The sequence below is a fragment of the Plectropomus leopardus genome, chromosome 10 (assembly GCF_026936395.1).
Source record: "Plectropomus leopardus strain MGB_pleo_1.0 chromosome 10, ASM2693639v1, whole genome shotgun sequence".
In the NCBI taxonomy this organism is placed as follows: domain Eukaryota; kingdom Metazoa; phylum Chordata; class Actinopteri; order Perciformes; family Serranidae; genus Plectropomus; species Plectropomus leopardus.
In genome coordinates this window covers 29,655,052-29,678,843 of record NC_142185.1, presented here as the reverse complement: position 1 = coordinate 29,678,843, position 23,792 = coordinate 29,655,052, and the positions used below count along the sequence as shown (strand labels likewise).

At 37.0% G+C, this 23,792-nt stretch overlaps 1 protein-coding gene across 1 annotated transcript in view; it reads right to left on the bottom strand.

Moving 5' to 3' along the window:
- The window catches only part of ints6 (integrator complex subunit 6), a 38,221-nt gene extending 17,571 nt beyond the window's left edge, over nucleotides 1-20,650 (bottom strand). Inside the window, exons 1-5 of the mRNA XM_042494566.2 lie at nucleotides 20,198-20,650; nucleotides 19,982-20,059; nucleotides 16,618-16,767; nucleotides 6,825-6,914; nucleotides 4,167-4,350 (exon numbers count right to left, since the gene is read on the bottom strand). Coding sequence (XP_042350500.2) covers nucleotides 4,167-4,350; nucleotides 6,825-6,914; nucleotides 16,618-16,767; nucleotides 19,982-20,059; nucleotides 20,198-20,308 — 613 coding nt within the window. The 5' untranslated portion in view covers nucleotides 20,309-20,650. The remainder of the gene's footprint in view (nucleotides 1-4,166; nucleotides 4,351-6,824; nucleotides 6,915-16,617; nucleotides 16,768-19,981; nucleotides 20,060-20,197) is intronic.
- Between the last annotated feature and the right edge of the window lie 3,142 nt (nucleotides 20,651-23,792).

The following is a 23,792-nucleotide window of genomic DNA, read 5'->3' as shown; positions in this document are numbered from 1 at the left end:
AATATATATTTGGATTATTTTGTCCTTTTAACAAATATTTTACTCAGTTGCTGCTCTCTTATTTGCTTCTGTATCAAAACAATTTCCCTCACAGGAAGTATTTCTTTTCTATATTCTATTCTATTCTAGATTCATCAGCCACCTATAAAAACAGCGACAAAACAATCCTGGTTAAAAGCACATGATATTTGAGTTTATAGTATAGCTAGTTTAATTCATAACACTGCTTCGACTGACTATAGATACAGCGCAATATCAAGTGCTCTCCACTTAACCCTGCGCTTATCTTCACAGGGCTGCATCAGTCCTCTGCACTCACTCGATGTCACCGGCATGCAAAGAGGCACATTTGCATGAAACGTAGCTCTTAAAACTCAGAATCTGCTTGTTTGTCACAGCGTCAGTCACAGGGCAGTGAAGGTCACATGAGTAAAGGCCGTGAATCAGACACGCTGTCTTACGAAGCTACGACTGATGAGTCTAATTTAGCCTTCTGGCCATTCACTCCCTCCAACTTCACCTCTAATGACCTTGTTATGCACCCATTCACTCCCACGTTTCAATAGGCCGTGGCTTTGTTTCAGCTCTGCCATCAGCAGTAATGGACAGGCAGCATGTACTGTAGACCGTCACTGACAATGGAGCTGTGTCATGTTCTGCATTCAGCACCAGCGACCGCCACACAGAGCTTTGGTGTGCTCGTCTCTCTCGCTCTGTGTGTGTGTTAATCATAACCTGCCATCAGCATCATTCTGGTGTGTTCTGCTTCCACAGACAGGCAGCATGAGGACTGGAGACAGCAGGGCTAAAAGTCTACTTCTGTAAAAACTGGTAGGTAGGCAGCCGATCAAAGTCGCCGGCCCGGAAGTATCTCGATGGGCCGCGAGTTTGACAAAGATCCAATCTTGAACCAGATGGAAATAAACTGAACTTTCTAGCCTTAAAGGAATACTTCAAGTAATCATTTGTACTCAGGGTCGACAGATTACAGGCCTAGCTCATTATTGGGGCCGATATTTGGCATTTTGCTGATAATTTGCATCAGCATTTTATTTTAATGATCACAGATAAAATGAGTTCATTAAAAAGTGCAAAGAAAGTGTCAACATGGGAGGAACTTTTACTGTGTAAAACCCCAGGGAGCTATTTCTATTTATTTATTTTTTTTTTATTTAAATTTTCATTAGAATTTATTTTAAAAAAAAGTTGCTAGGAACTTTCTGTATATGATGTTCAAAGTTTCAGCTTTGATTAAACATTTGCTAAAGGCATTTAAACAAAGTTTTGTTTTGGCGTTTGTTATATTCCAAAATATTTTAATGTAAATCCACATCAGTTCAAAATATTGGTCTCATTGACTACTCATAATCTGTTTCAGCCATGAAAAAAAAATCAGTTGACACTAGGCAAGACTTGACCAATCAGATTAGACATATAAATTAAATAAATCGGGACACCCCTTCTCTCTTCAAAGCCAGACAAAAAAAGTTATTAGTAATTAAATTAAAACAGCAAAGTCATACAATAACACAAAGAGAGGCAGCAGTAGGCCAGCAGCTCCCCTGTCCACTGAGGTAAAAATACTGTTTTTGTCGTTGGAATCTGGTTTTGTGGAGGTCAACAGGGACCCGAAAAATGTGATACTTATCTACATAAGTATCACATTTTTTGGGTACCTGTTGAAAAGAACTTTGTGTTTGCAAAGAACTGACCATACAACTGGATAAATGAGACTTGAATTATACTGCACGAGTTGTGTGAGAGTTTGCAAACTGATATTTGATATATTTTTGCCGTTGTTAAATACGGCCCCCCTATGACCTGTGGAGGCACGCAAGAAAAACAATGTTTTCTTCATTAATTCAACGTAACACGGTGTGAGTGATTGATCTACAAAATGTCATTTGAGGGCCGAAGTGCGCCTTTAATCAACAATATCCTGAAGTACACTTGAGCAAAGCTCTGAACCCATCCACAACCGCTCCAGCAGGCCTGCTCTGCGCTTAAAACAAGCGCATACTGTGTTTGTACTCCCACCGGCAAACCTGTAAACACAAGTAACTCCGAATGTTGAGCAAGACGGTGCTGAGACAGAGCTCGGGGCTGTCCCACCACTGTAGTGAAAAACAGCTGCCAAAGGCACGCTTTCTCACCAAGTCTTTTCCCTCAAAAATAAAAAAAGAAAAGAAAACAGACCCATTATTGTCCTTTTTTTTGTATTGATAGAGATGATTCATCGTCGTTCTGCAGAATGCATTTGACAAATAGCTATTTTGATCTGGTGTTATAAATACTTTCAGCTTGTCCCAGCATGTTCCAACGGGCTCTTCTGCAGAAATGTCACTCCCAAGAGGAATATGTCTATGATGTTTTCCAAAATAAGGTTATAATGGCATCCAATTACAAATAACTGCATGAACAATAACAAGTAGCTTAAATTTTCTGGTGTGCAGATGATCAAAGAAAATTAGTTTAACGTTTTTTATGTTAGCCAGCTGTCTGTTATTCTTAAAAAAGAAGGTAAAGAAGAGAGTCTTTGCTTTTATTTCCATCGCAGGTTACAATAATATAAACTTTATCAATAATTTATGAATGCTGCAGAAAACACTCTAATTATGTAAATTACACAAACAGTTTTTGGGAATTTTTGGAGTGTCTGAGGTATCATGTTAAACTGTATAATGGATCTGGTTTATATCAGTTTGTTGTCTCTTGTTACATGGTGTCTATGAGACGCTTAATTTAAGGCTTTTTCAAGATTTTTTCTTAATTTAAAACTGATTTTTGGATAAATTATCTTTTTCTAATTCAAGCACTGGCAAATAAAAAAAAGTAAAACAACAGTACTGGGTTCAGCGGTAGGTTTTAAGATTAGACATCAGAAATGTGAACTGTCACACAGACGTGATTGACTCATGGTGACAAAAAGACATTTAAAAATTGATAAATTAAAATAAAAATGTTTGTGGTTATTAAGACCTCACAAATTTAAAGACTATTTCATAACCTTTAAGGCCTAATAAATATAAAAAATTTATTCAAGACTGTTAAAGGAATTTTAGACACCCTGTTATAAGCCTATGCAGCTCATAATTAGTATGCAATGACAAAAAAAAACCCTTTATTATCATCACCAACCCTGCAGGACAATTTGAAAATATTCCTCTATGTTTGGCAACACTACGTAATAAACTCGAAAAATACCCTGGATAATTACTTAATGGTTTCACTTCATTTTTGAAAAGTGATATGCTGTTTCATTAAGTCTGGTGACATATGAGACTAAAGAAAGAGGGGTTACAATCAGTGCAGCAAAGGTTGAGATATTTGAAGATATTTGAAGATATTTTAAGTCTAAGGTCTAATTCAAGTTGAGATATCCTATAACTATATACATTTTCTTCATTAAAAAAAACTGCAGCTCCTGCGATGTGGATATTGCACTAGGCCATATTGTGATTCTGATAATATTCTGATTAACTGTGCAGCCCTACATCCTACAATTCCCATAATGCAACCCAATAGCATCTTCCATTAAACCTTTCCTTTCTGTCACACACCCTAAACATTTCAAATTCTATTCTCTGAGCAGGTTTTTTTTTAATATAATAGAGTTTTGCCTCGAGTTTTGCATTTCAGCCATCGCAATCTTGAATTGTGGAGCCAGAAGTGATCATAGCGAGGGAGGATCTGACTCTCAGACTTCAGCGACGCCTCGCAGACAGCCTGTCACACAATTTTGGGCCTTACTGAAACGTAAACGGGTGAGTTTTTAAAAAATAAAATAAAAACTGAAACCCCTGTACAGCTGTCATCAATATTGAAATCAGCTATCGCGACCAAAACTGTTTTTTTTTTTGTCTCTATAAACGTGTATTTTTGCTGTAAAGTTGGGCATTTTAACACTTTAAAAGGTCTATGGGGATTCACTCTGTTTTGGAAACAGCCTCAAATGGTCAATTGAAGAACAGCAGTTTTTGGCATCACTGTTTTGGCTTCATTTTTCGGGCTCAGTGGTTGCTGCTTGCTCCTGAGCTGCAGACATCATACTAATGTAGTACTCCCCATGAGGAGTTCACTGACTTTTATGTGTCAAATGCACAGATTTCCCCTTTAAACATAGATTATACATTAATCAAACACTACCACACACTCCGCCCACCTACCTCCAGTGACCTCACACATAGGCGTGATTGGAGAATCGTCAGGCGGGACGCCACCGAGGGGCTCGGGCTCCACCGAGGCGTTGCCGGGGATTCGCAGCACCAGAGCGAACAGACGCTGGTCCCAGCGGAAGGGCTCCTTGGTCAGCTCGCTGCCAGGCAGCGGGGTGGTCAGAGGCAGATGGAGCTGGACGGTGGGGGAGAAAGAGAGACGGAGGAGTGAGCATTGATGACAAAATTAAATGTGGACAATTGGACAATATGATGACATATACATACACAGAGAGAAGATTTGGTAAAGATTTTGCTTTTAGCTCTCACTTTAATGGTTGTTTTAAACTGAAATTGAAAATCAATGAAGGGGAATTTAATGGAAATACTGATGAGGTGTCTTAATCTATCAGGTATTTAATTCACTACATTATCCAAAAACAGATATTCTCATTTGGTTGCTTCTCTATAAACCATTTTTAAATTGTACTTGCAGAAAATGTATTATATCCCGAACAAATTGCTATTACAATATGACATTATATATAGTGTCACATTAGATTTAATTCATATCGCCCAACACTCGTCTGGATTGTCATCAAGAATACAAAAGCAGATCTAAGGTTGATAATTAAAAATCAACTATTAATAACGGCTAATAAGAATAATAATAATGTCATGGTAAAGTATCATCACTTCACAGTAAAAAAGGCTTTTCTCCACCTCTTCTCTTCTAACACGGATTTTCTCAGAAACTTTCTTTTCAGATGTTTCTTCAGCAGCCCAGACTTTTAAATAACTGCCAGGAGAGCTGCAATTAAAGTCAAAACTTCCCCACCGAACGTCAGTCTGTGCCCAGTCTGAACAAGCACAAGCCTGGAATTATCACAGAGGCCATAAATTAGACGGCGGCTGCAGAATCAACGATTTAATTGCATGTGTTTGACCTCCACGAGTTCTCAAGCTACAGAACGGACTACATGGCTTATTAGAGCCCACTCTGTCTCACAGAGAGGAGCAGCACAAATATTCAACCTGGATGACAGACACCATAATTTACAGAGGCAGAGTTTAATTAATAAATGAGGGCAGAAGGAGTTACTGAGTCACTGAGTGGAGGTTCACGGCTCTTCAGGGCAACATGCTCACACCGCTGACGTTTGTAGTTAGAGCTAAAACAATAATTATTAATCTACAGACTACTTTAATAATCAAAATCTACCAACTTTTAAATCCTTTAATTGTCCATCATTTTTCAGCAAAACTGAATTTAAAAATGTGAAGAATTCCTGATTTTCTGTTTTTATCTTTTTGGTAAACAGATTATCTTTGGGTTTTTGGACTGTTGCTCACGAAAAATAATCACTTAAAAACAAACATCTTTTTACACTATTTTCTAAAATTTCACAGACCCTCTTAAACATGAATATTTGCTGTTTTTCTAAGTCTTTTATGATAGTAAATTGAAAAACGTCAGCTCAAACCAGGCAGCTCAAATGCATCACGTTGAGCTTTCGGAAGTTGTGAGGTCAAATTTTCTGTCACTTTACAGATCAAGTGATTTATCCAGAAAATAATCAGATCAATGGTTATTGTAAATCAAATCAAACAGATAAATCGATAATGAAAATCTTATTTCTAATGAGATTTAAGGGGCAGCTTCAGTATTTTGTTTCCCATGTTTTTGTGTCTACGTGACTAAAGGGAAACACAGGTTTTGAAATTGGTCCAGTATTGCGCAAAAACAGGCTGCAACGTAACAACTCTCTCTATATGTGCACCGTCAATATACGTCCAGTGAACGTACTTGTTTTTGACACCGACAGGCTCAGATCTAAGTGTCTGATAACGTTATAGAAATGATCTGTACACAGATAGACTTTTTGCTTAAGAGTAAGATTTTTATTTAAACCAGAAACAGCCCTGAAATTGTCATCCCGAAAGCCACCAGACCCCATGTCATAAAACAGTAATTTTATCATCATAAAACAAATTTGTCTTGGTCCGTCTTTCCACTGTTCCAACAATCACCAACTCTGGTTTGGTTGAATAAACCCTTAATTCACGCAGTTGGATGTGAAAATGTGACTCTAAACATGCTTAAATTACTGTTTCTTTAAATGGAGTCTGGTTTGTTTGGTGATAGCAATTTTGAGGATGTTTGTGGTTGAACAAAAAGGATCTTACTCTGTAACAAAAGGTCTTTCTCTGTAGAGATCCTTTCCATAATGTTGTCAATAACTTAATAACTATCTGAGCTTGGCAGCGTAAAAAACAAGCACTTCAAACTGACAGTGCACCGCTGCCAGCTGCAGCGGCCTCACTCAATACTGCACCAATTTTAAAAATTGTGCTTCTCATGAGTAATTTAGACACAAAAACATCGGAAAAGAGGGGCCAGAAAAAAAAAAGTTACCCCGTAAAAACAGGTATGATATGATGCTGAGTGGCTTTCCTCTTTGTAGTTACTGGAAATTTTAACCTTAACTTTTAAAAATACTTTGTAAAAGCAGTTCTTTGAATTGAGCTTAAGCCTCCTTAGCAACAGAGAATATGTGAAGTTTGATGAAGTAACGGATGCTTGTGTTAGAGTGAAACATTGTCGTGTGATCAGTCGGGCTCCTGAGTTGCGATCCAACCGAGCAGGAAGCACTCCTGATGTTGGCTGACCTCGTCTTGGACTCCGCCGCCGCTGGTCAACTTGTTGCCGTCTGTGATGGCGATTATGATGGCCGGCTCGAGGAAAAAGGGGTTCCTTCCCTGCAGAGAGAGAAAAAAAAAGGACAATTGCAACTAATTAAAACAAAAAGGGCAGAAAGAAGCAACACATTTATAGAAGCGAAATTCATATTAGAATTTAGCAGATGTGTATTTATAGCGCAAACGAGCACAGATAACATTATAAAAATGACTTACAGGGGATCTGTTATGAGCTGGAGAACATTAACTCAGGGGAATAATAAAGGGAGACAGTAAGAGTGATTAGCACAGAGTGACTACATCTATACATCTGAGACGAGTGTATCTGCAGTATATGTTCACTCTATCCTCCACCACAGCAGAGCACATTACCTGAGGATCTCTTTTCTGCTAGACCCCACAATATTTCATGACACCAGCACTCCACACACACACACACACACACACACACACACACACACACACACAAACAAACACACACACACACCCACACACACACACACACACACACACACACACACACACACACACACACACACATACACACAGATAAAACGAAACTGGAGCAGCACTGCATTTATCACTATGCATCAGCCCTGTGGGATCTCCACAGAGGCCGCAGAATAACTTGATGAGTTAACGGCGTAAAAACCTCAGCGCGGTCCTGTCAGCGAAAAACCGTCAGCACACCGGACCTCACTGCGGAGTCACACAGCGGCTTCACAAAGGCCATCCTGTCCTGACAGCGCTGTGATTATTAATGGATGTGGAGCCGCTCAGTTTGGACTCTACCTGTAGGCTGTGGCTCCTGCTGAATGATGGATCTGTCCGGTTACACAAACAGCCCAAAGTAAACAGCGCAGGATACTACCAAGATACACTGTGCTCGAGGTATCCATGACAACCTGGCAATTTTGTTTCTCCGGGCCCAAAAATGATAACTGAGCTTTTTCTTAGCGCGCGAATGAGTCGGCGATGAGGCTAAGTTGCCAGACGAGTGATGATTTCATCCGTGTCACATCTGAGCTTTTACTGTTGCTATGCAATTAGGTGTTGGTCATAAGGGGGCTAAAAAAAGATAAAATGCAGCTTTTAAAATTAGATTTCGGGACATGACATCACTGATGATACAGGACAGCAGCAGCTCTGTTCCTGTAATCTCCACCACGACAGTCTGACAGGTCAGGCTGTTATCAAATGTAAGGTTAAAGCTACAGTTGGTAACTTTTTCTGGTCATACTTGCTGAGAGTGTCACTGTATCCACACAGATGTACCTGAACCAGATGATCTGTGGAAAATATTCAGGTTCCTCTGCCTACTTGCATACTTATAGAGTGCTCCAGGTTGATGTTTATCTGTAGGCTGACACGGACGTTAGTGGCGTCAAAAAGCCAGTGGCGTTTTTCCATTGGATTTTGGATTATTGCTCAAAATAAGTTTTGTGTTTACGTCCACAGTAAAAACTAGGAAAAAAGCAATAAAATAGGAAAATCTTACTCAAAATTAGCTAAATTATCTGCCAACAGAACAGGTCGATTTCTCTTGACACGCACATTCATCTAGATACAAGATGGAAGAGTTATTTTCACAATATGAAGAAAAAATTTAGCAAATGCTAGTGGCATTGTCTTAGAGTAACGCTATATGTTTAGGAATTGTATTCTAAAACTGGCCCTGCTACTGTACACAAAAATGCGGTAAAAGTACAAAACAGCTTAAAACAAGTCACAACCCCCCCCCACACACACACACAAAAAACAAGCATATATTGCCTTAATTTAAGATATTTCATCTGACTAAGACTTCTGTTTTTGCAGTGTACTGACACATTTTGCTCAACAAGATAATCATCACAAATGAACACCACTTTCAGGATTTCTGAAGCTTAAATACTTAAATACTATCACCAGAAGGAAAAAGTTAACTTTAGGCTATACATGAACTAAACCACGGTCACACGACTTCACGCCCCCTCCGTTCACACGGCTCAGCGTGACGATGTTCTCATTTAGCTCATTTAACAGCCAAAGAAGAAGAAAAACAAAAGCTTCAAAACTCATGTTGAAGGCATTTACTGACATATATTTTGTGTGGTAGAAAAAAAACGTGATTGCCTTTAAGCTTGTGCTAACCACAGACCTTATTACAGGCTTCTAACCAAAAAAAAAACCATTGACTTAGAGACGAGGGAACTGGGAATGCTGAAAAACTGATTTTTAGGTTTTAGGACTCATTCCTGGGGCACTCTGTAATGTTATTACAGCACATGAACAAAAACAACACGAGATGGGAATCAAAGAGTCTGTAATCATGTCATTTACTGCGGCTCAACTGTCAAAGCACGCCGTGCTCATTAAATATGAATTAAGATTCTGTTATTGCAAGAAACATAAAGTTTACTGTGTGTTTAGCTGTAAAATGAGAAAGTTGCTTCAGTGCATGGCTCGCCTATTTCGACACATGGCAGACGGGTTATAGATTATAGACAGCTATAGGGTTGATATTTGACTGAAGTCGATCAATTTACCGATCTATTGAAACAATAAGCAAAAAATAATAATAATCACCTGCTATTTTTATTTATACTCAAATGTGGAGTTTTGATTTTTGTCTTAGTCTCACGTGATAATTTATTTTGATTTGATTGATTTTGACTTTTTATTGACTATTTATTTATACATTTTAGTCTGTTTTGTTGTTTTACTAGATGGTATATTGTTGGGGTTTTTTTTTTACATTTTTATCTATGGTCATTTGTGCTGTTATCCTTTCATTTACCTTTTATCTATAATTTAGAGTATTTTATTTATTTATTCATGTATTTATTTACTTCTTATTTATATTTGATTGATTACCTTTTTTATCTGAGTTTTATCCTGCCTCTGTTGTTTCCTCACTTATGGTAGCATTTTCACCAGTTGCTTGTATTAATGAGTACTCTTTTATTAGTTTTTTAATTAATTACAAAGCTTTTGAGTGTGTGTGTGTGTGTGTGTGTGTGTGTGTGTGTGTGTGTAATAGGGGGAGGGACTTCTGTTTTTTTAACTGTATAAAGCACTTTGTGTCACAGTTTTGCTTTTATGAAAAGTGCTATACAAATAAAGTCTGACTGATTAAATTAACTAGAAAACGAAATATTTTGTGACAAAATAAGCCATCCTTGAGTTTTAGCATACTGTGATTTAAAAAAAAATAAAAATAACTAAACTAGAAAAGAAGTAAGACTTACATCAATGATGAAAATAATCACTTTTTGGAACATCATCATCTGTGGCTGACTTCATAGATCATCTATGCAGTCAGCTACAGTCTGTCTGAAACAGCCGGATCAGCTGGTCTGCCGACACGAGACTGATGGAGATCTATTAAATCACTGTTTATCAGCCGCACTGACATGTCAACTTCCGCCTAAACATCACCGGTCACTTCACTCCCTCGCTCCCCTGCGTTCCCGTCCTCTCTGTCTTTCTGCTCTTTCATTGCTCTCTTAATGAAACAGTGATCAGTGTCAGGATTACTCGCCGGCTGGCTCCCTCCCTGCCTGCCTCCACGCTCCTCTTCATCTCCCTGGGGAGAGTCATCTCAGATGCCTGGCAACCTGGAGGGCTCTTTGTTACAGTAGAGAGAAGCACTCCAGGGCAATATTAACTCCCCCACCGCCTCACTCCCCCTTTGTCCCCCCTGTCTCTAGCTCTCTCTGAACGTCTCAGACCATGAGCACTTAACATGAAAAATCAAAGTTGACCTCTTCTCATGCACTAAATTGGAAAGAAAAGCAGACAATATTAAGTTATTATACACCGGACTTCAAATACAAAGTCAACCGAGCACAAACGACGGCATCACTTTGGTTTGGCTTTGATTTACAGCCGTTGAAGTAAATTGAGACAGAAATAAACATTAAGACAAAAAAGTGTGCATAGTCATCAGAGCGCCGATGAAAACCTTTCACAGTTTGCTCAAACAAAAGAGCTGCAACCAAGAAGGTTCAGCTGCACAGCTTTTTTGCTCGTAAACATGAAATAAAAGACTTTTAGATAAGTTTATCCAAATTCAGAGGAAATGAGGTTTCCAAAGAACATCAGCACTCCTGCTTTACGCCCGTGGGTACTAATAAAAGACAAGTATATTCAGGGTTTCCTCCAGTGCTAACATTAGTGTAAATGTGACGCTTGCTCTCAGATGGTTAACCGCATCATCTGCTCAGAAACAAATTAAATTTCTGCAGACACACACGTGTTCTACTTTGTTTCTAACAAACTGTCTCATATAAAAGGACGCAAAATGAATAACAAAATAAAAGACAAAAAAAAGACAGAGCTTACAAGAGATCTGATGCACAAGTATTAAAACAATTAGTCAGTTAATCAGTATAATTACTTTTTTTTAGTTTTCTATGATTGTAAAGTTAAAGTCTTTGGACTGTTGGACACGACAAAAGAAGTCACATTGGGCTGCAACTCACAATTATTTTCATTGTTGATTATTTTTTGATTATTTTTTATTATTTAATGACTGCAAACTTATTTTAAACTTGATTTTAAATCATTTTAAATGATCTTTTTATCTTTGCACCTTTTGTCTTCACTTTTATTTTTTATGATTTTTATTCTTATTTTTTTAAATCATTTAGTAATTAGTTTTACCTTTTCTATTTTATCTCTTATCTATTTTATTGTAAATCTGTTTCTTTTTTATATTTTTTGTTTTTTACATTTTATAGCTGTGGAAAGCACTTTTAATTCTCCCATTGTATTAAATGTGCTATACAAATAAAGCTGTTTTCTTAACTGCTTTTTTGCAATGCATTACAAAATCAGCATGCATGCAGTTATTGCCATCACCATTAAAGCTTGGCAGCACAATATCACAAACTTCACTCACTTTGACCGAAAGATCAGGAAGAAAAAAAAAAACGTTCTTATTCCCAATCATATTTCAGGCTGAGTCGCCATGATTCATCTCTGTTTTGTATTTAGTATACAAAAAAAAACATAACAAGGAAGATTAAAGATTTAAAGCTCATACATTTGTGTTCATTTTTTGCTATTTGACCCTTTCATGTGTCAATCATAAGCTTTAGAATATAGCACATCACTCTGCAGAGTATACTGCACCCTAATTTAGTTAGTCTTAGTGTATCATACTGTGATGTTTGGTTTTGATTACAGGTGTCGAGGACTGATGTGGTTGTTTATTTATATTATGATATATCAGATGTGCTGACATAAAAAGTAGGCCACCACACAGCTACACTGTACATATTTGTCATGTTACTGTACTTTTTAGAGTATCTCTGCCATATTTTGTGTATTTTTGCAGTACTTTGCCTTATTTGTATTACTATTCTTATCTCTTTCCTCTTATTAGAATGTATTTATTTTATGTATATGTACTTGTAAGTGAAAACCTACTTGGCAATAAATCTTATCCTGATTCTGACGAATGTGTCTTTGCAACACGACTCTCAGTCAGTGCCCTTTTTGAGGCACATGCGAGCCCCCCATAAAGACAAGAGAGTCTGCACAGTCAGCCATGGTAAAATCTGCACACACTCAGATCCTCTAATGTCTTGTTTTATCCAAAATCCAAAGATGTTTAATTTAATGTCATCAAGGAGAAATAGATATCTGGAATCAGAGTTTTTTAATTAAAGTGTCTTTGAGTATTGTGAAAAGTGCTCTAGAAATAAAATGTATTATTATTATTATTATTATTATTATTAAATCCCTGCAGCTCCAGCTATGGAAAGCTCAGATGGGCATTTTCTATTATTTTTGCATATCATTAAAACTAAAACAGTAACGTTTTTTTAATAAAGACATAATAATCAGTAATACAATCATTTTAGTTGCAGCCCTTTACAACAATTATACCACTCCTTTTGAAAGGACAGAATCAGCCAAATAAATATAATAGTTACTGGTCTTTACAACATCAGCTCTGATGTCGGCGGGGTGAGCATGCCATCCGTTCTGACCTCCAGTTGTGAAGAGGCACATCAGACGGGTCATTAAATCATAAATACTGTTAAATCGACCTGTCATTAGAGGTCAGGGGACCGGGACACAGTAACCTTGACCTCAGCTGTGCTGTTTGTGTTCACAGGCATGCGTCTGTGTCCCTATCTGCCAGCCTGACAGCACAGTTGGCATTTGACATTCAAACACTGTGAGAGTGTCTGACATACATTATGCATGCTGTATGTGTGCATTAAGCTGGACGGAGGGGATCTTCCATTTCAGGAAACGCTGGTTAAGAGTTCACTATTGCTCCTGCAGACTTACCTCCACACTGGAATACAGACGTGCAGGTTCTATATCAAAAACAAGCCTGCAGACTCAGCTAGCAGTCAGACTGTGGGTTTTACGCTTACATTAATAATGACTACTCTGACAGAAAGCATGTCGAAACAGCGGACAAAAAACAAGAAAACCTCACAGGGTGATGAGATACATCTCCTGTTGCTTTCTAATTGTCAAATCAGGACCGATCCACTCGGGTCATTTCGTGTTACGCTACACTAGTTTGTCATCTGTTGCAGAAAAGTCATTAGGCGGACATTAGAGCAGCACTCAAACTGCAAACATTACCTCGCAACTCCTATCCATCACACCCACAGTGTCTCACACTGCTTTACTTTTCAGCAGCTATGTCCCAAAACTGGAAGTTTGACCGCAGGCTTAAACTGGTGATGTCATTAGGCGGCACTTTTTGGCACTGGGCCAGCAATATTGAATTAGTTACAGACTTTTGTGGGCTCAAGGAGTACTTGTTTACCATATTCAGTCCCAATTAATTTTATGTGAATGCAGGCTTCCAGCTGTGAATCAGACCAACTCTGCTGTTCAGCTGGAGCAGAGATTTGTTTCAAACTCACACATAAAAACCGAGCTGCGCAAAACAATGGACAAAAAAAACTATGATGTCTAGTTTAAAGTGCATTTCTTCTTCTTGTAAAGCCTTTTCTTGAATATCCCAAAGTTCAGGATCTTGAGTAAAAGTTTTAAATAATTCAAAGACTTTCTTGTGAGATAAATCCCTGTGTTTGGATAAAAAAAAACATCCCAGTTTGCACAGGTTAAAACTGATTAAACTGCAGTCTCAGGAACAAAATTAGCTTTCCGGTAAAATGTAAAAAAGCATTTTTGTTAGCCAGAAACTACCCTGGGTTGCCATTTCCTTCAGGTTGACAAAACATGATGCCGTCTAAAACAGCAGCCCAGCAATAAATCATGTCTTTATGATGGTTGTATTGTTCAGTTTTTGAAAACATTTCAGAGAGGCTGATTTGCCTTTAAGGTCATTTCTGGAGCTGTTTTCTTACTGAGAGGTGTTCCAAATATTTTGTCCAACCCATTAACATTAACAAAGGTGAGACTTAATATAAGAAACGTCGTTCATGATAACACAATTCAAAAGCAGCTCCTACCTGACCATTAAAAGGGAAGTACACCCATTTTCCAATGTTTTGTAATAATTGTTATCCATATGGTCTAAGACTGTCCAAAAATATTGGTAAACATGAACAGTTCTCCAAAATCCAAAAACTACAAAGCTGAAATGAAAATTTGTGATGTCATCAACTCTGGGTTTTTTTAAAACCATGTTTTAAAAGTGCTTTATAAATATTTTATTATTATGATTATTATTTAGTCTGGAGCTGCTTCATAGACGCTGATTTTGGGAAAGATTCAGGTGACACTGAGAGTAATTGGTTCACTGTTATTTCTGTTGTCATTTTTAGCCGTAACTGTAGCGTTTAAAAATAAATAGTTAAACAGAGTGGCTCGACCTATCTGACATTTCTGCCGGTTTATTTTATGTTCTGTGGCGCTTTGCTCATTTATCATAAATCAAATCTACCGGCATGGAAGCTGAGAAACGTACTGCTGTGGACTGGGCTGCAGCAAAAATGTATTTTAGACCCATCTCACAAAAAAAGACAATATCAGATTTAAGTGTAACTAGAATACGTAGACTGCTTTACCTTAAACACTAACTGACAGAGGCAGCGGTCAAACAGCAACTCATGTCCTGCAAAATAAAATCTGTTTTTGCCGATGGAGTCTGGCGGTTTTGAGATAACGGCTTCAATTCCCCGTCAGAAGCAGCTGTCTGACAGCAGGGTAAAGCGATGAAAATATCCAAATATGGCAGACTGAGTTAGATCTTTTTAGGTGGCTAAAAACGGACTAATTGAGACCACTTTGGCTCAGCCCTGTTTCATTTTATGCATGTATTGCAGGGGTTTTATAGCCAGAAGTTGTGATTTTGTCTATATGAGTACATTTAAGACCAGAGAACAATACAACAAAAAGCTTTTTTGTGTATAAAAAAAAAAAAAAAAAATCTGTCACAAAATCAGACTACCATTCACCGTCTGCAGAGCAGCTCCAGACTTCACACTGGATGAAATGTACTTTTCTGGTTTCTGGCTTTGAGAGAGAGCGGCTCATGTTCACAAATATTGACTGAACTTTACTAAGATAATAGAAAAATAACATATTGCAATTCTTAATTTAGGTGATGCTCCCCTTTAAGTTGAGATGACACGTCTCTAAAACAGGTTCACCAATATTAAACATTTTAATCCTTATAAAAGCAGCATTTAAAGCAGATCTGTTGAGTGCAGTAGTTTTAGTTCGGCGTAGCTTAGGCGTGGGAATCACGAGAGGCCCCATGATATGATATTCTCACGGATTTAAATCAAAATTTTCGCGATTCAAAAGTTTTGGGATATGCTCCGTATTTCGATAACATATATTGTAATATATAGTGCTTTATTACACTTTCTACCTGCAAATAATGTCAGTTTTATCAGTTTTCAGGCTGTTCATCTCACTTCAGTAACTTTACTGCACCTAAATATTGTATAATAAATTTTTAAGCCTTTTTTTTAATGCCATTTGGATTGAATTTTAGGACTAATTTATTAATAACCAAAACTGAAGGAGGACAGTTTATTTTTGCCCAAATGTTTAGTATGACATAAAACATAAAATGCCTTTGGTCCATTGAAAAAGTAAGATTCGCTCGCATTGACAAAAAAACAAACTTTTTAGAGTAAACACATTGAAGACAATGAATAAACTGTACAATCATATAAGTATATTTTAGGTTTTCCATTTTAAGCGGGAAATATCTGGCCATTTTTTGGGCAATTTTGTGTTTTTCATTTTGCGTGCGAGATTAAACTGCAGTTCCCATCATGACGAGTTTAAGAAAAAGAATTTATTAAATTATTTACCAAAAAATAGATTTTTTAAAATTTTACCCCGCAACATCAGAAAAAAAGATTCATAAAAGCATACGTGCTTTAAGCATTTTTAAGACTTTTAAAAGGCGAGTTTAAATCATTTTAATGCCAATTGAGGCCTTAATTTTATATTAATGAATTTGATGCCTTTGAAGACTTTTTGAGGATCCACAGGAACCCTGTGTACATCTTAAAATATAAGCACAAAGCTATGATTGAGCACAGTTGCCGTGGCGCAACTCTCCAAATCAATGTTGTAATCAATAACGGTTAAACGGTTAAAAAAACAAGTTCCTGTTTTTACTTTGTTGCTGTTGTGTTTGTGTCCTGAGCACATGACTGAGAGTGTGTGGGGTCACAGTGTGCAGGTGTTTGATGCTTGTAAGACTGGGGAGAGGGGAGGGGGAGTAAGGGTGTGAGGCTGAAGGGGGGTCTGTGGGGGGGGGCACGTATCACCTTGTCATCAACCTGACTTCCTGTCTGCCTCTTCAAGTGCTACGTACCTGTCCATAGTTGTCTATCCCAGTCACTAATCTATTGAGATTGAGTAAATCAAAAGCGGTCCTCAAGGACTGGCCGATAGACGTGAGTCCGGCTGCTTGGAGGTTCCTCAGCTCTGTCATGAAGGTGGCATGACTCTCTTTCCATCCAGCCTTTAAAAAAAAACACAACAAAACAAGAAAAATATGGTGAATAACAAGCACAAAGCTATATATCTGCTATGGGTGTGCCATAATCACGATAATACCGGCATCATCTTTAATATGATCAGTAAAATTCAACTCAAATTTTCAACTTGTTGACATAATGACGACATACAGTTACACATTGCAAAAAGCATGGCTGAAACCAAAATTGCTCAGCAGCGGAGGAGCTGACTTCCAAAAACAGGAGCAATTACAGCAGTGTGGAATCAGTGCACAACACTACAGCCATGAATGTTTTATGAAAAGCTGAGGACTTTTTAAAACCTTTTGGCTGAAAACAACTGAATCATCAACTCTGTGATTAAGGATTTTTCCAAAAGAGAAGCAAAATGCCTGTTGGTTTATTTTATATGTATACACTAGTTACAGACTCGAGGGTAGTTGTTTTGTATAACTGTTTAGATATGTAATTTGTGGCTTTTTCAAATGCTGTTGTATTGGTTATATTTTAAACAGAATCTGAAGCTCACTCTGAGTTACTGTTGTTAAGAAATAGGCACATTTTTGTTTAGTTTTCACTGGATATTTAAAGGAAAACTGTTCAGTTTATGAAAATTTAATGCGCTATTACTCTTTTTGTTTGTCCTTAAAATCAATACTGTATTTTTTTTAGTATTTTGTCACATCATCAAATATATCGTAATGGCCCCAAAGTATTATCACAATATTGCAGGATATTTTTTGCAATATCGTCCACCTCTAATAACTACACCACTGTTGTGAACACTTTTACAGAAGTCAATGGTTAACTTTTTTTGTTATGACTCTAAACTGATAAAAATATTTAAGGGAAGAAACATCTCTAAAGTTAAATGTTGCTTGATGTTCTTGTCAGTATGAGCTGGAGAGGATATGATAACTTACAAATGAGCAGCTGAACTTATTAGATGCCATCTGGTAACCTTTTATTCAATATTTGGAGGGAAAAAAAGTGTAATGCTATTTGATGATTTTTCCATTAACTGAATGCAGGGCATCTAGGTTGGGTGTTTTGTGTGTTATTTCCCTTTTTTTCTATTGTCTTATTTAAAAAAATCCTGAAAAATAGCTGTGTCTGTACTTGTACTTGCACTTATTATCTTCATGCTGCACCTGCATGTATGTAAATATTTGCTAACAATTTGTGCAAACTGACCATGCTCTCAATAAAATGCTTCAAATACAACCTAAAAAAAATAAAATAATTTAGTTAAGTTTTAACTAAATATTTGAAGGCAAACTGTTTTTGCAGATATTTTAAAATATGACACTTACTTTATTGTTTCAATAAATATTTCAGTACTTTTTCATATCATCAAGAATATAGCTGTTACAAAGATACACTAAAACATTGCGATATTAATTTAGGTCCGCACCGCCCACTCCTAATAACTACACCACTGTTGTGAACACTTTCGCAGAAGTCAAAGGTTAACTTTTGTTATAAACACGTTAGGGAAGAAGCATCTCTATTAATAAAATGTAGCTTGATAATCTTGTCAGTATTCCAACGTTGGACAGGATAAGATATATAAGAAAGTAGCAGTTGAACTTATTTGATGCCATCTTCCTTTCCTTCTTTGGAGGGAAAAAAAAGTGTAATGGCATTTGATGATTTTGTCATTAACAGGGTGGGGCGCCTTGTTTTTGTGTCGTTTTGTATCGTCTTTTATTTTAAAAATCCTGGAAAAGAGCTGTCTGCACTAGTCATGTAAATGCACTACACTGCACTGCAATATCTTCATGCTGCATTTGAATATTTACCAACAATTTCTGTGTTTGTGTATATTTTCTTAAAAAAATGTGCAAAATTGACCCCACTCTCAAAAAATGCTTAAAATACCAACTAAAAAAAATAAAAGATACTTTCTGTTTAGTTTTTACTTAATATTTGAATGCAGTCTGTTTATGGAGACATATTAAAATATAGCTTGTTTGTTTTTAAAATCAGTAGTATATTTTAAGTATTTTGTCATATCAAGAATATAACTGTTGCAAAGATACCCTGAAATATTGTGATATTATTTTAGGTCCACATCACCCACCCTTAATAACTACACCACTGTTGTGAACACTTTTGCAGAAGTCAATGGTTAACTTTTTTGTTATTAACTAATTAACACATCCGTTAGGGTAGAAGCATCACTAATATTAAAATTTATCTTGATAATCTTGTCAATACTCTCAAGTTGGAGAGGATAAGATATATCTATATACAAATTAGCAGTTGAACTTATGTGATGCCATCTTGCAACCTTTTTTCAATATTTGGAGGGAAAAAAAGTGTAATGGCATTTGATGATTTATGCCATTAAGAGGGTTGGGCACCTTTTTTTTTGTCTTTTATTTTAAAAAATCCTGAAGAGGAGCTATGTCTGTACTAGTTATGTAAATGCTCTATATTGCACTGTAATATCTTTATGCTGCATCTGCATATTTACAAATAATTTATGTTTGTGTATATTTTCTAAACAAAAAAAAGTGCAAATTGACCCTACTCTCAATAAAACTACTAAAAAACTAAAAGAAAGAGATACTTTTTTAGTTTTTTCTGAACGCAGACTGTTTATGCAGACATATTAAACTATACTTCTTGTTTCTTTTAAAATATTTGTCAGTATTTTGTCACATCAAGAATACAGCTGTTGCACAGATACCCTTAAAAAAAATGGTGATATTATTTTAGGCTCGAATCGCCCACTCCTAATAACTACACCACTGTTGTGAACACTTTTGCAGAAGTCAATGGTTAACTTTTGTGTTATGACTCTAAACTGATAAACACATAAATAGGTCGCTTCCTCTTTGACATGATTTGACAGCACTGCAGCCGAGATCCGTCTGACGACAAGGGCAAAGGATCATAAACGACACCGTGCACCGTCTAAAGTGGCAATTTGGTCTAAACAAGTAAAGTAAGCTAGTCTGTCACCCTCCACCTCCTCCTCCTCCACCTCCTCCTCCTCCTCCCTCTCCCCCCAGATATCACCTCGCTGTATAAATAACACCCAGAGTTCCTTGCTGCTCACATTGAAACAAAATGTCGGCCATGTTTTAAAAGGGGTATGAAAGCTCCTCCTGAAGATTTCCTCTACACAATTGATGTAGTGATCACAACGTGGTGGAGCGATGGAGGGGGGACAGTCAATCTGCGCAATGTAAAGCTTGGACAAAAACAAACCTTTATCCCGAACGGAACGTCTTCAAAATTTACCAACATATACCGGTCCCCTCGGCTCGCCGGATCTCTCCCTCTGAGCTGTGGAAATAGTAGAGAATTATTTATCGAGAGATCGGCTTTGACAGGCGAGCTTGCAACAGCACAATGATGATCTTGAACCGCAATCCCCCACTGCTCGGGATCTCCCAATATGAATGTGTCCCGTGGTTACAGTACCTTCATAAAAGTCTCAACAGCGCCTTTTGCTATGTCCAGATAGGTAGTGCCCAGATGGGTGCGCTGGTTCATTGAAGCGGACGTGTCTATCAGAAAAAGTAAAACGGGCATTGTGATGGTAATGACACGTTCTGCATGGACTTGGTGTCAGTACAACCGGCCAAAACGCAAAAAAAATCTTTTGTTCTCCTGCCGCCTGTATCACCTCTCAGCTAGCTAGCTAGCTGGCTAACTGTCTGTCTCACACATTCTTTCAAAAAAGTGTAAGAATAGTGAGTGTAGAAGCCCTTTCCGGGCAAACTAAACTAAAAACCTCAAACCCTAGGGGCAGGTCATTGATTCACGAGGGATTTTGATAATTTTTACAATATTTTGTAAATATTCCTAAGTTTCATAGTAACAAAGTTCCCCCTCATAGTGTGTCCCTGCTTCTCCCTACACTGAATGCGCTGTGTCTTGTCCACTGGTTTTAACCTAAGCTCCGCGTTTGACCCCGCCTCCCAAGCGGTCTTTCAGCGTCACGTGCGCTAAAAGCTCGCCTCTCATTGGTCGTCCGGAGCCACTCATTACCATATCCAAATAAGGCAAAAGCTGAGCGTCTCGTGCGCATGCTTGCTCGTCTGAGAGGCAGGAATGCAAGGAAAATATTCAGTACATGCATTATGTGTTAAAGAATACTACATATGTGGCACTCTGTGGGGTTTTTTTTTGGTTTTTTTCGGAGGATAGTCGTTCGTGGATATTTTATTTAGGAATAGGACCGTGTCTGCGCCGAGAGATGATTACATAATCAACGTTTACTTCATCCTATGCACGGGCGTGGGCTACTGTGTGAAAGACAACCCCTAAAGACTGAGAGAGAAGACAGACAATATTTTTTTTAATTAAAAAAAGCAGTTCAATATTAACCCTGAAAGTACTCGCTAACATTATAGTACTCCATGACCAAATAGAGACAGCCTTTTCTGTGAAATGATGGGAAGGTAGATATCTGAATAGAGGCTGCAAAGGATTGACATGCGCGCGCACGCACTCACACACCCTGCAGCTCTAAGATGGCTATACTTTTGTTTTTTGTTTTTATCCATATGTGCAAAAGAAAAAAACAGGCCTTAAATGGTCGCTATAAACAAGGAATTGTGCTTAAAATAGCTTTCATTAAGTGAGATTTTTTAGACTTCTGGTGTTGCTTCCCATCAATTTTGGCTGATGTCACATAAAATGTCTCAACTTATTTACAACACAATTGATATCCAACGGGCTGCACATGATACTAGATGATTATGGTGATCCACTGCTAATGCCACATGACACTCGGGCAGACGTGCGCGATTGTGCAATACAATTTACATAATGTAGCTCCTTGGAAAATATCATCACTTCCGCAAAAATAAGAGGAAACCATCCGGTGGTTGGCGACGACAAACAGGAGGAAGGTCTATTGCTTCTTGTTTGACAGAGTTTCTGGAGCTGCACACAGACAACAGTACAGTATCCGGTGTGTCACTGACATGCTTTTCAGAATAAAATCATTGTTGGGGCTGGTGTAATGGGATCCAGGGGGCAAAATTGCACTGACACCATAGTTTAAAAGAATGAAACTGAGGTTTGCCCTCGAACCTGCTACATTTTTTTAACAATATCTTTACTGGCATTTTCAGTTTTATTATAACAAATAGCTTATTACATAAAAAATAAATAGTCATAGCAGCAAATATAGTATATCATAAAAGGTAGAAAAGGCAAAATACAACAACAAAAAAGCAAATAAAAAACAAAAAAGCGAAAGAGAAAACAGATGTTGTTAAAGCAGTTAAAATGTACAGAAATGATCAAGAATACATGGGCCAAAACACTTCACGATTTTATTTCCAATTGCCTCAACCCCATTCCTATCTTTTGTTTTATTAATCTTCATCAACATTTTGTTTCAAAAGACCTTGCTATGTCTTTTGGAGTTGAAGGATGAGTTGAGGACTTTCACAGCCTGGGGAATGAAGGTGCAGTAATCTGGTGGTACAACAGCAGATACTTCTGCATCTTATACATTTAGAATCAGTGGTGGAGTGTAAAGTAACCATGTAGCCCACATTTATTGTACTAATACTAGGTCCTGTACTAAATGCAAGCTTGAGATACCTCAGTATTTCCAGTTATTCTTCTCCAACTTCAATATATTTGAGAGAAATATACCGTTTTTGTTTTCTTTTACTCAAAACAAGCTAACAAGCCAATTTTATTATTTATGATGCAACGCATGCAATTTTGTTTGTATGTTTTTGTTTTGTGTCTAGTGGACCAACTTGAAAATGAGATGTGATCTCAAGCTGCCATCCTTTCAATAAAGTCCAACATATCCTCCTGAAATAGACTATTTATAAAAGTGTTTATACTTTGATATTGCAAGTTTTTTATATCTTATTTTACTTTATTTTATTTACTTGCTTATAGTTGTTGTATGCATAATCAGTAGAAATGTAAGTTTGAAATTTAAATCAAATCTGTCTGTTTTTTAACATTGTGGTCTTATTTTGAGGAAGGATTTACTTACCAAAGTAACCTTGATTCGAATAAACATTTACATCATAACTTTAAAATATCAGTAATAGTTCTTTCTCCAAAATTTTGCCATCTTCGTTATTTTGATTGTTGTCTCACTTAATTTGTAAAAATATTGGCTATTCAAATTGCACTTATTTTAGGTCTGGCCTATATATCATATAATGATTTACAAATGAATTATTTTATTTGTTCGACTCTCCTAAATAGATATCTTTATTATTCAATAGATCCAAACATGTGACCCCTTCCTAAATTCAAAGAACAGTTTTTCATACAGCATAACCTACATTCACTTACCTCATTAGTTTTAGACCTTTATTCTGAAGTCTAAAAAAAATGAGACCGGAAATAATTCTCTTCCTGTTTCAAAACTTTTTGTAAACAACCTATTACAAGTGTTTTCTTCGGCTATTGTGTGTCACAAAGATGTGTTTTCTTAGTTTGAACACACACCATCTCAATAGCAAACGTGTATCAACTATATGTTTCACAATAACACGTTGCTTGGATCAAAAACGTTACAAAAACAGGCATAATTTTCAATAAGGGTTTTACCGTGAAAGTCATAACCGGATGTGTGACGTTTTGTTGTCATGGAGACTTGACTACTATGTTGATATGTCAGTGAAATTCGTCAAGTTACTTAAAAACAACCTGAAAAGAGACTTCATATTGATTGCCTTTAATATAAAAGCAGGTTGCAGGTCTCATTCACTATATTGAACACAGCAGGTTAAACTGGGGATTGTAAAGTTTATCAATCAGCTGGAAACCTGCCACCAACTCTTAAAATAATATATTTTCAGTCGATTTCAAGTGAGAGAGTCTCATTATGATGTTTGAATAAAGACTCATGTAGCTGTGTTTAGATACAACAGGCCTGTTAGTAAAGATATGGCTGTTGGTTTATATTGAGTAATAATGCAATTACAAATTTTAGTAGACCACAAGTTTCTCATTTTATGTCAGTAAATTGTTATTTTAGTTTCATGAGAATTAGTGTTTATTTTTATCTTCTATGTGTAGGTGTAAT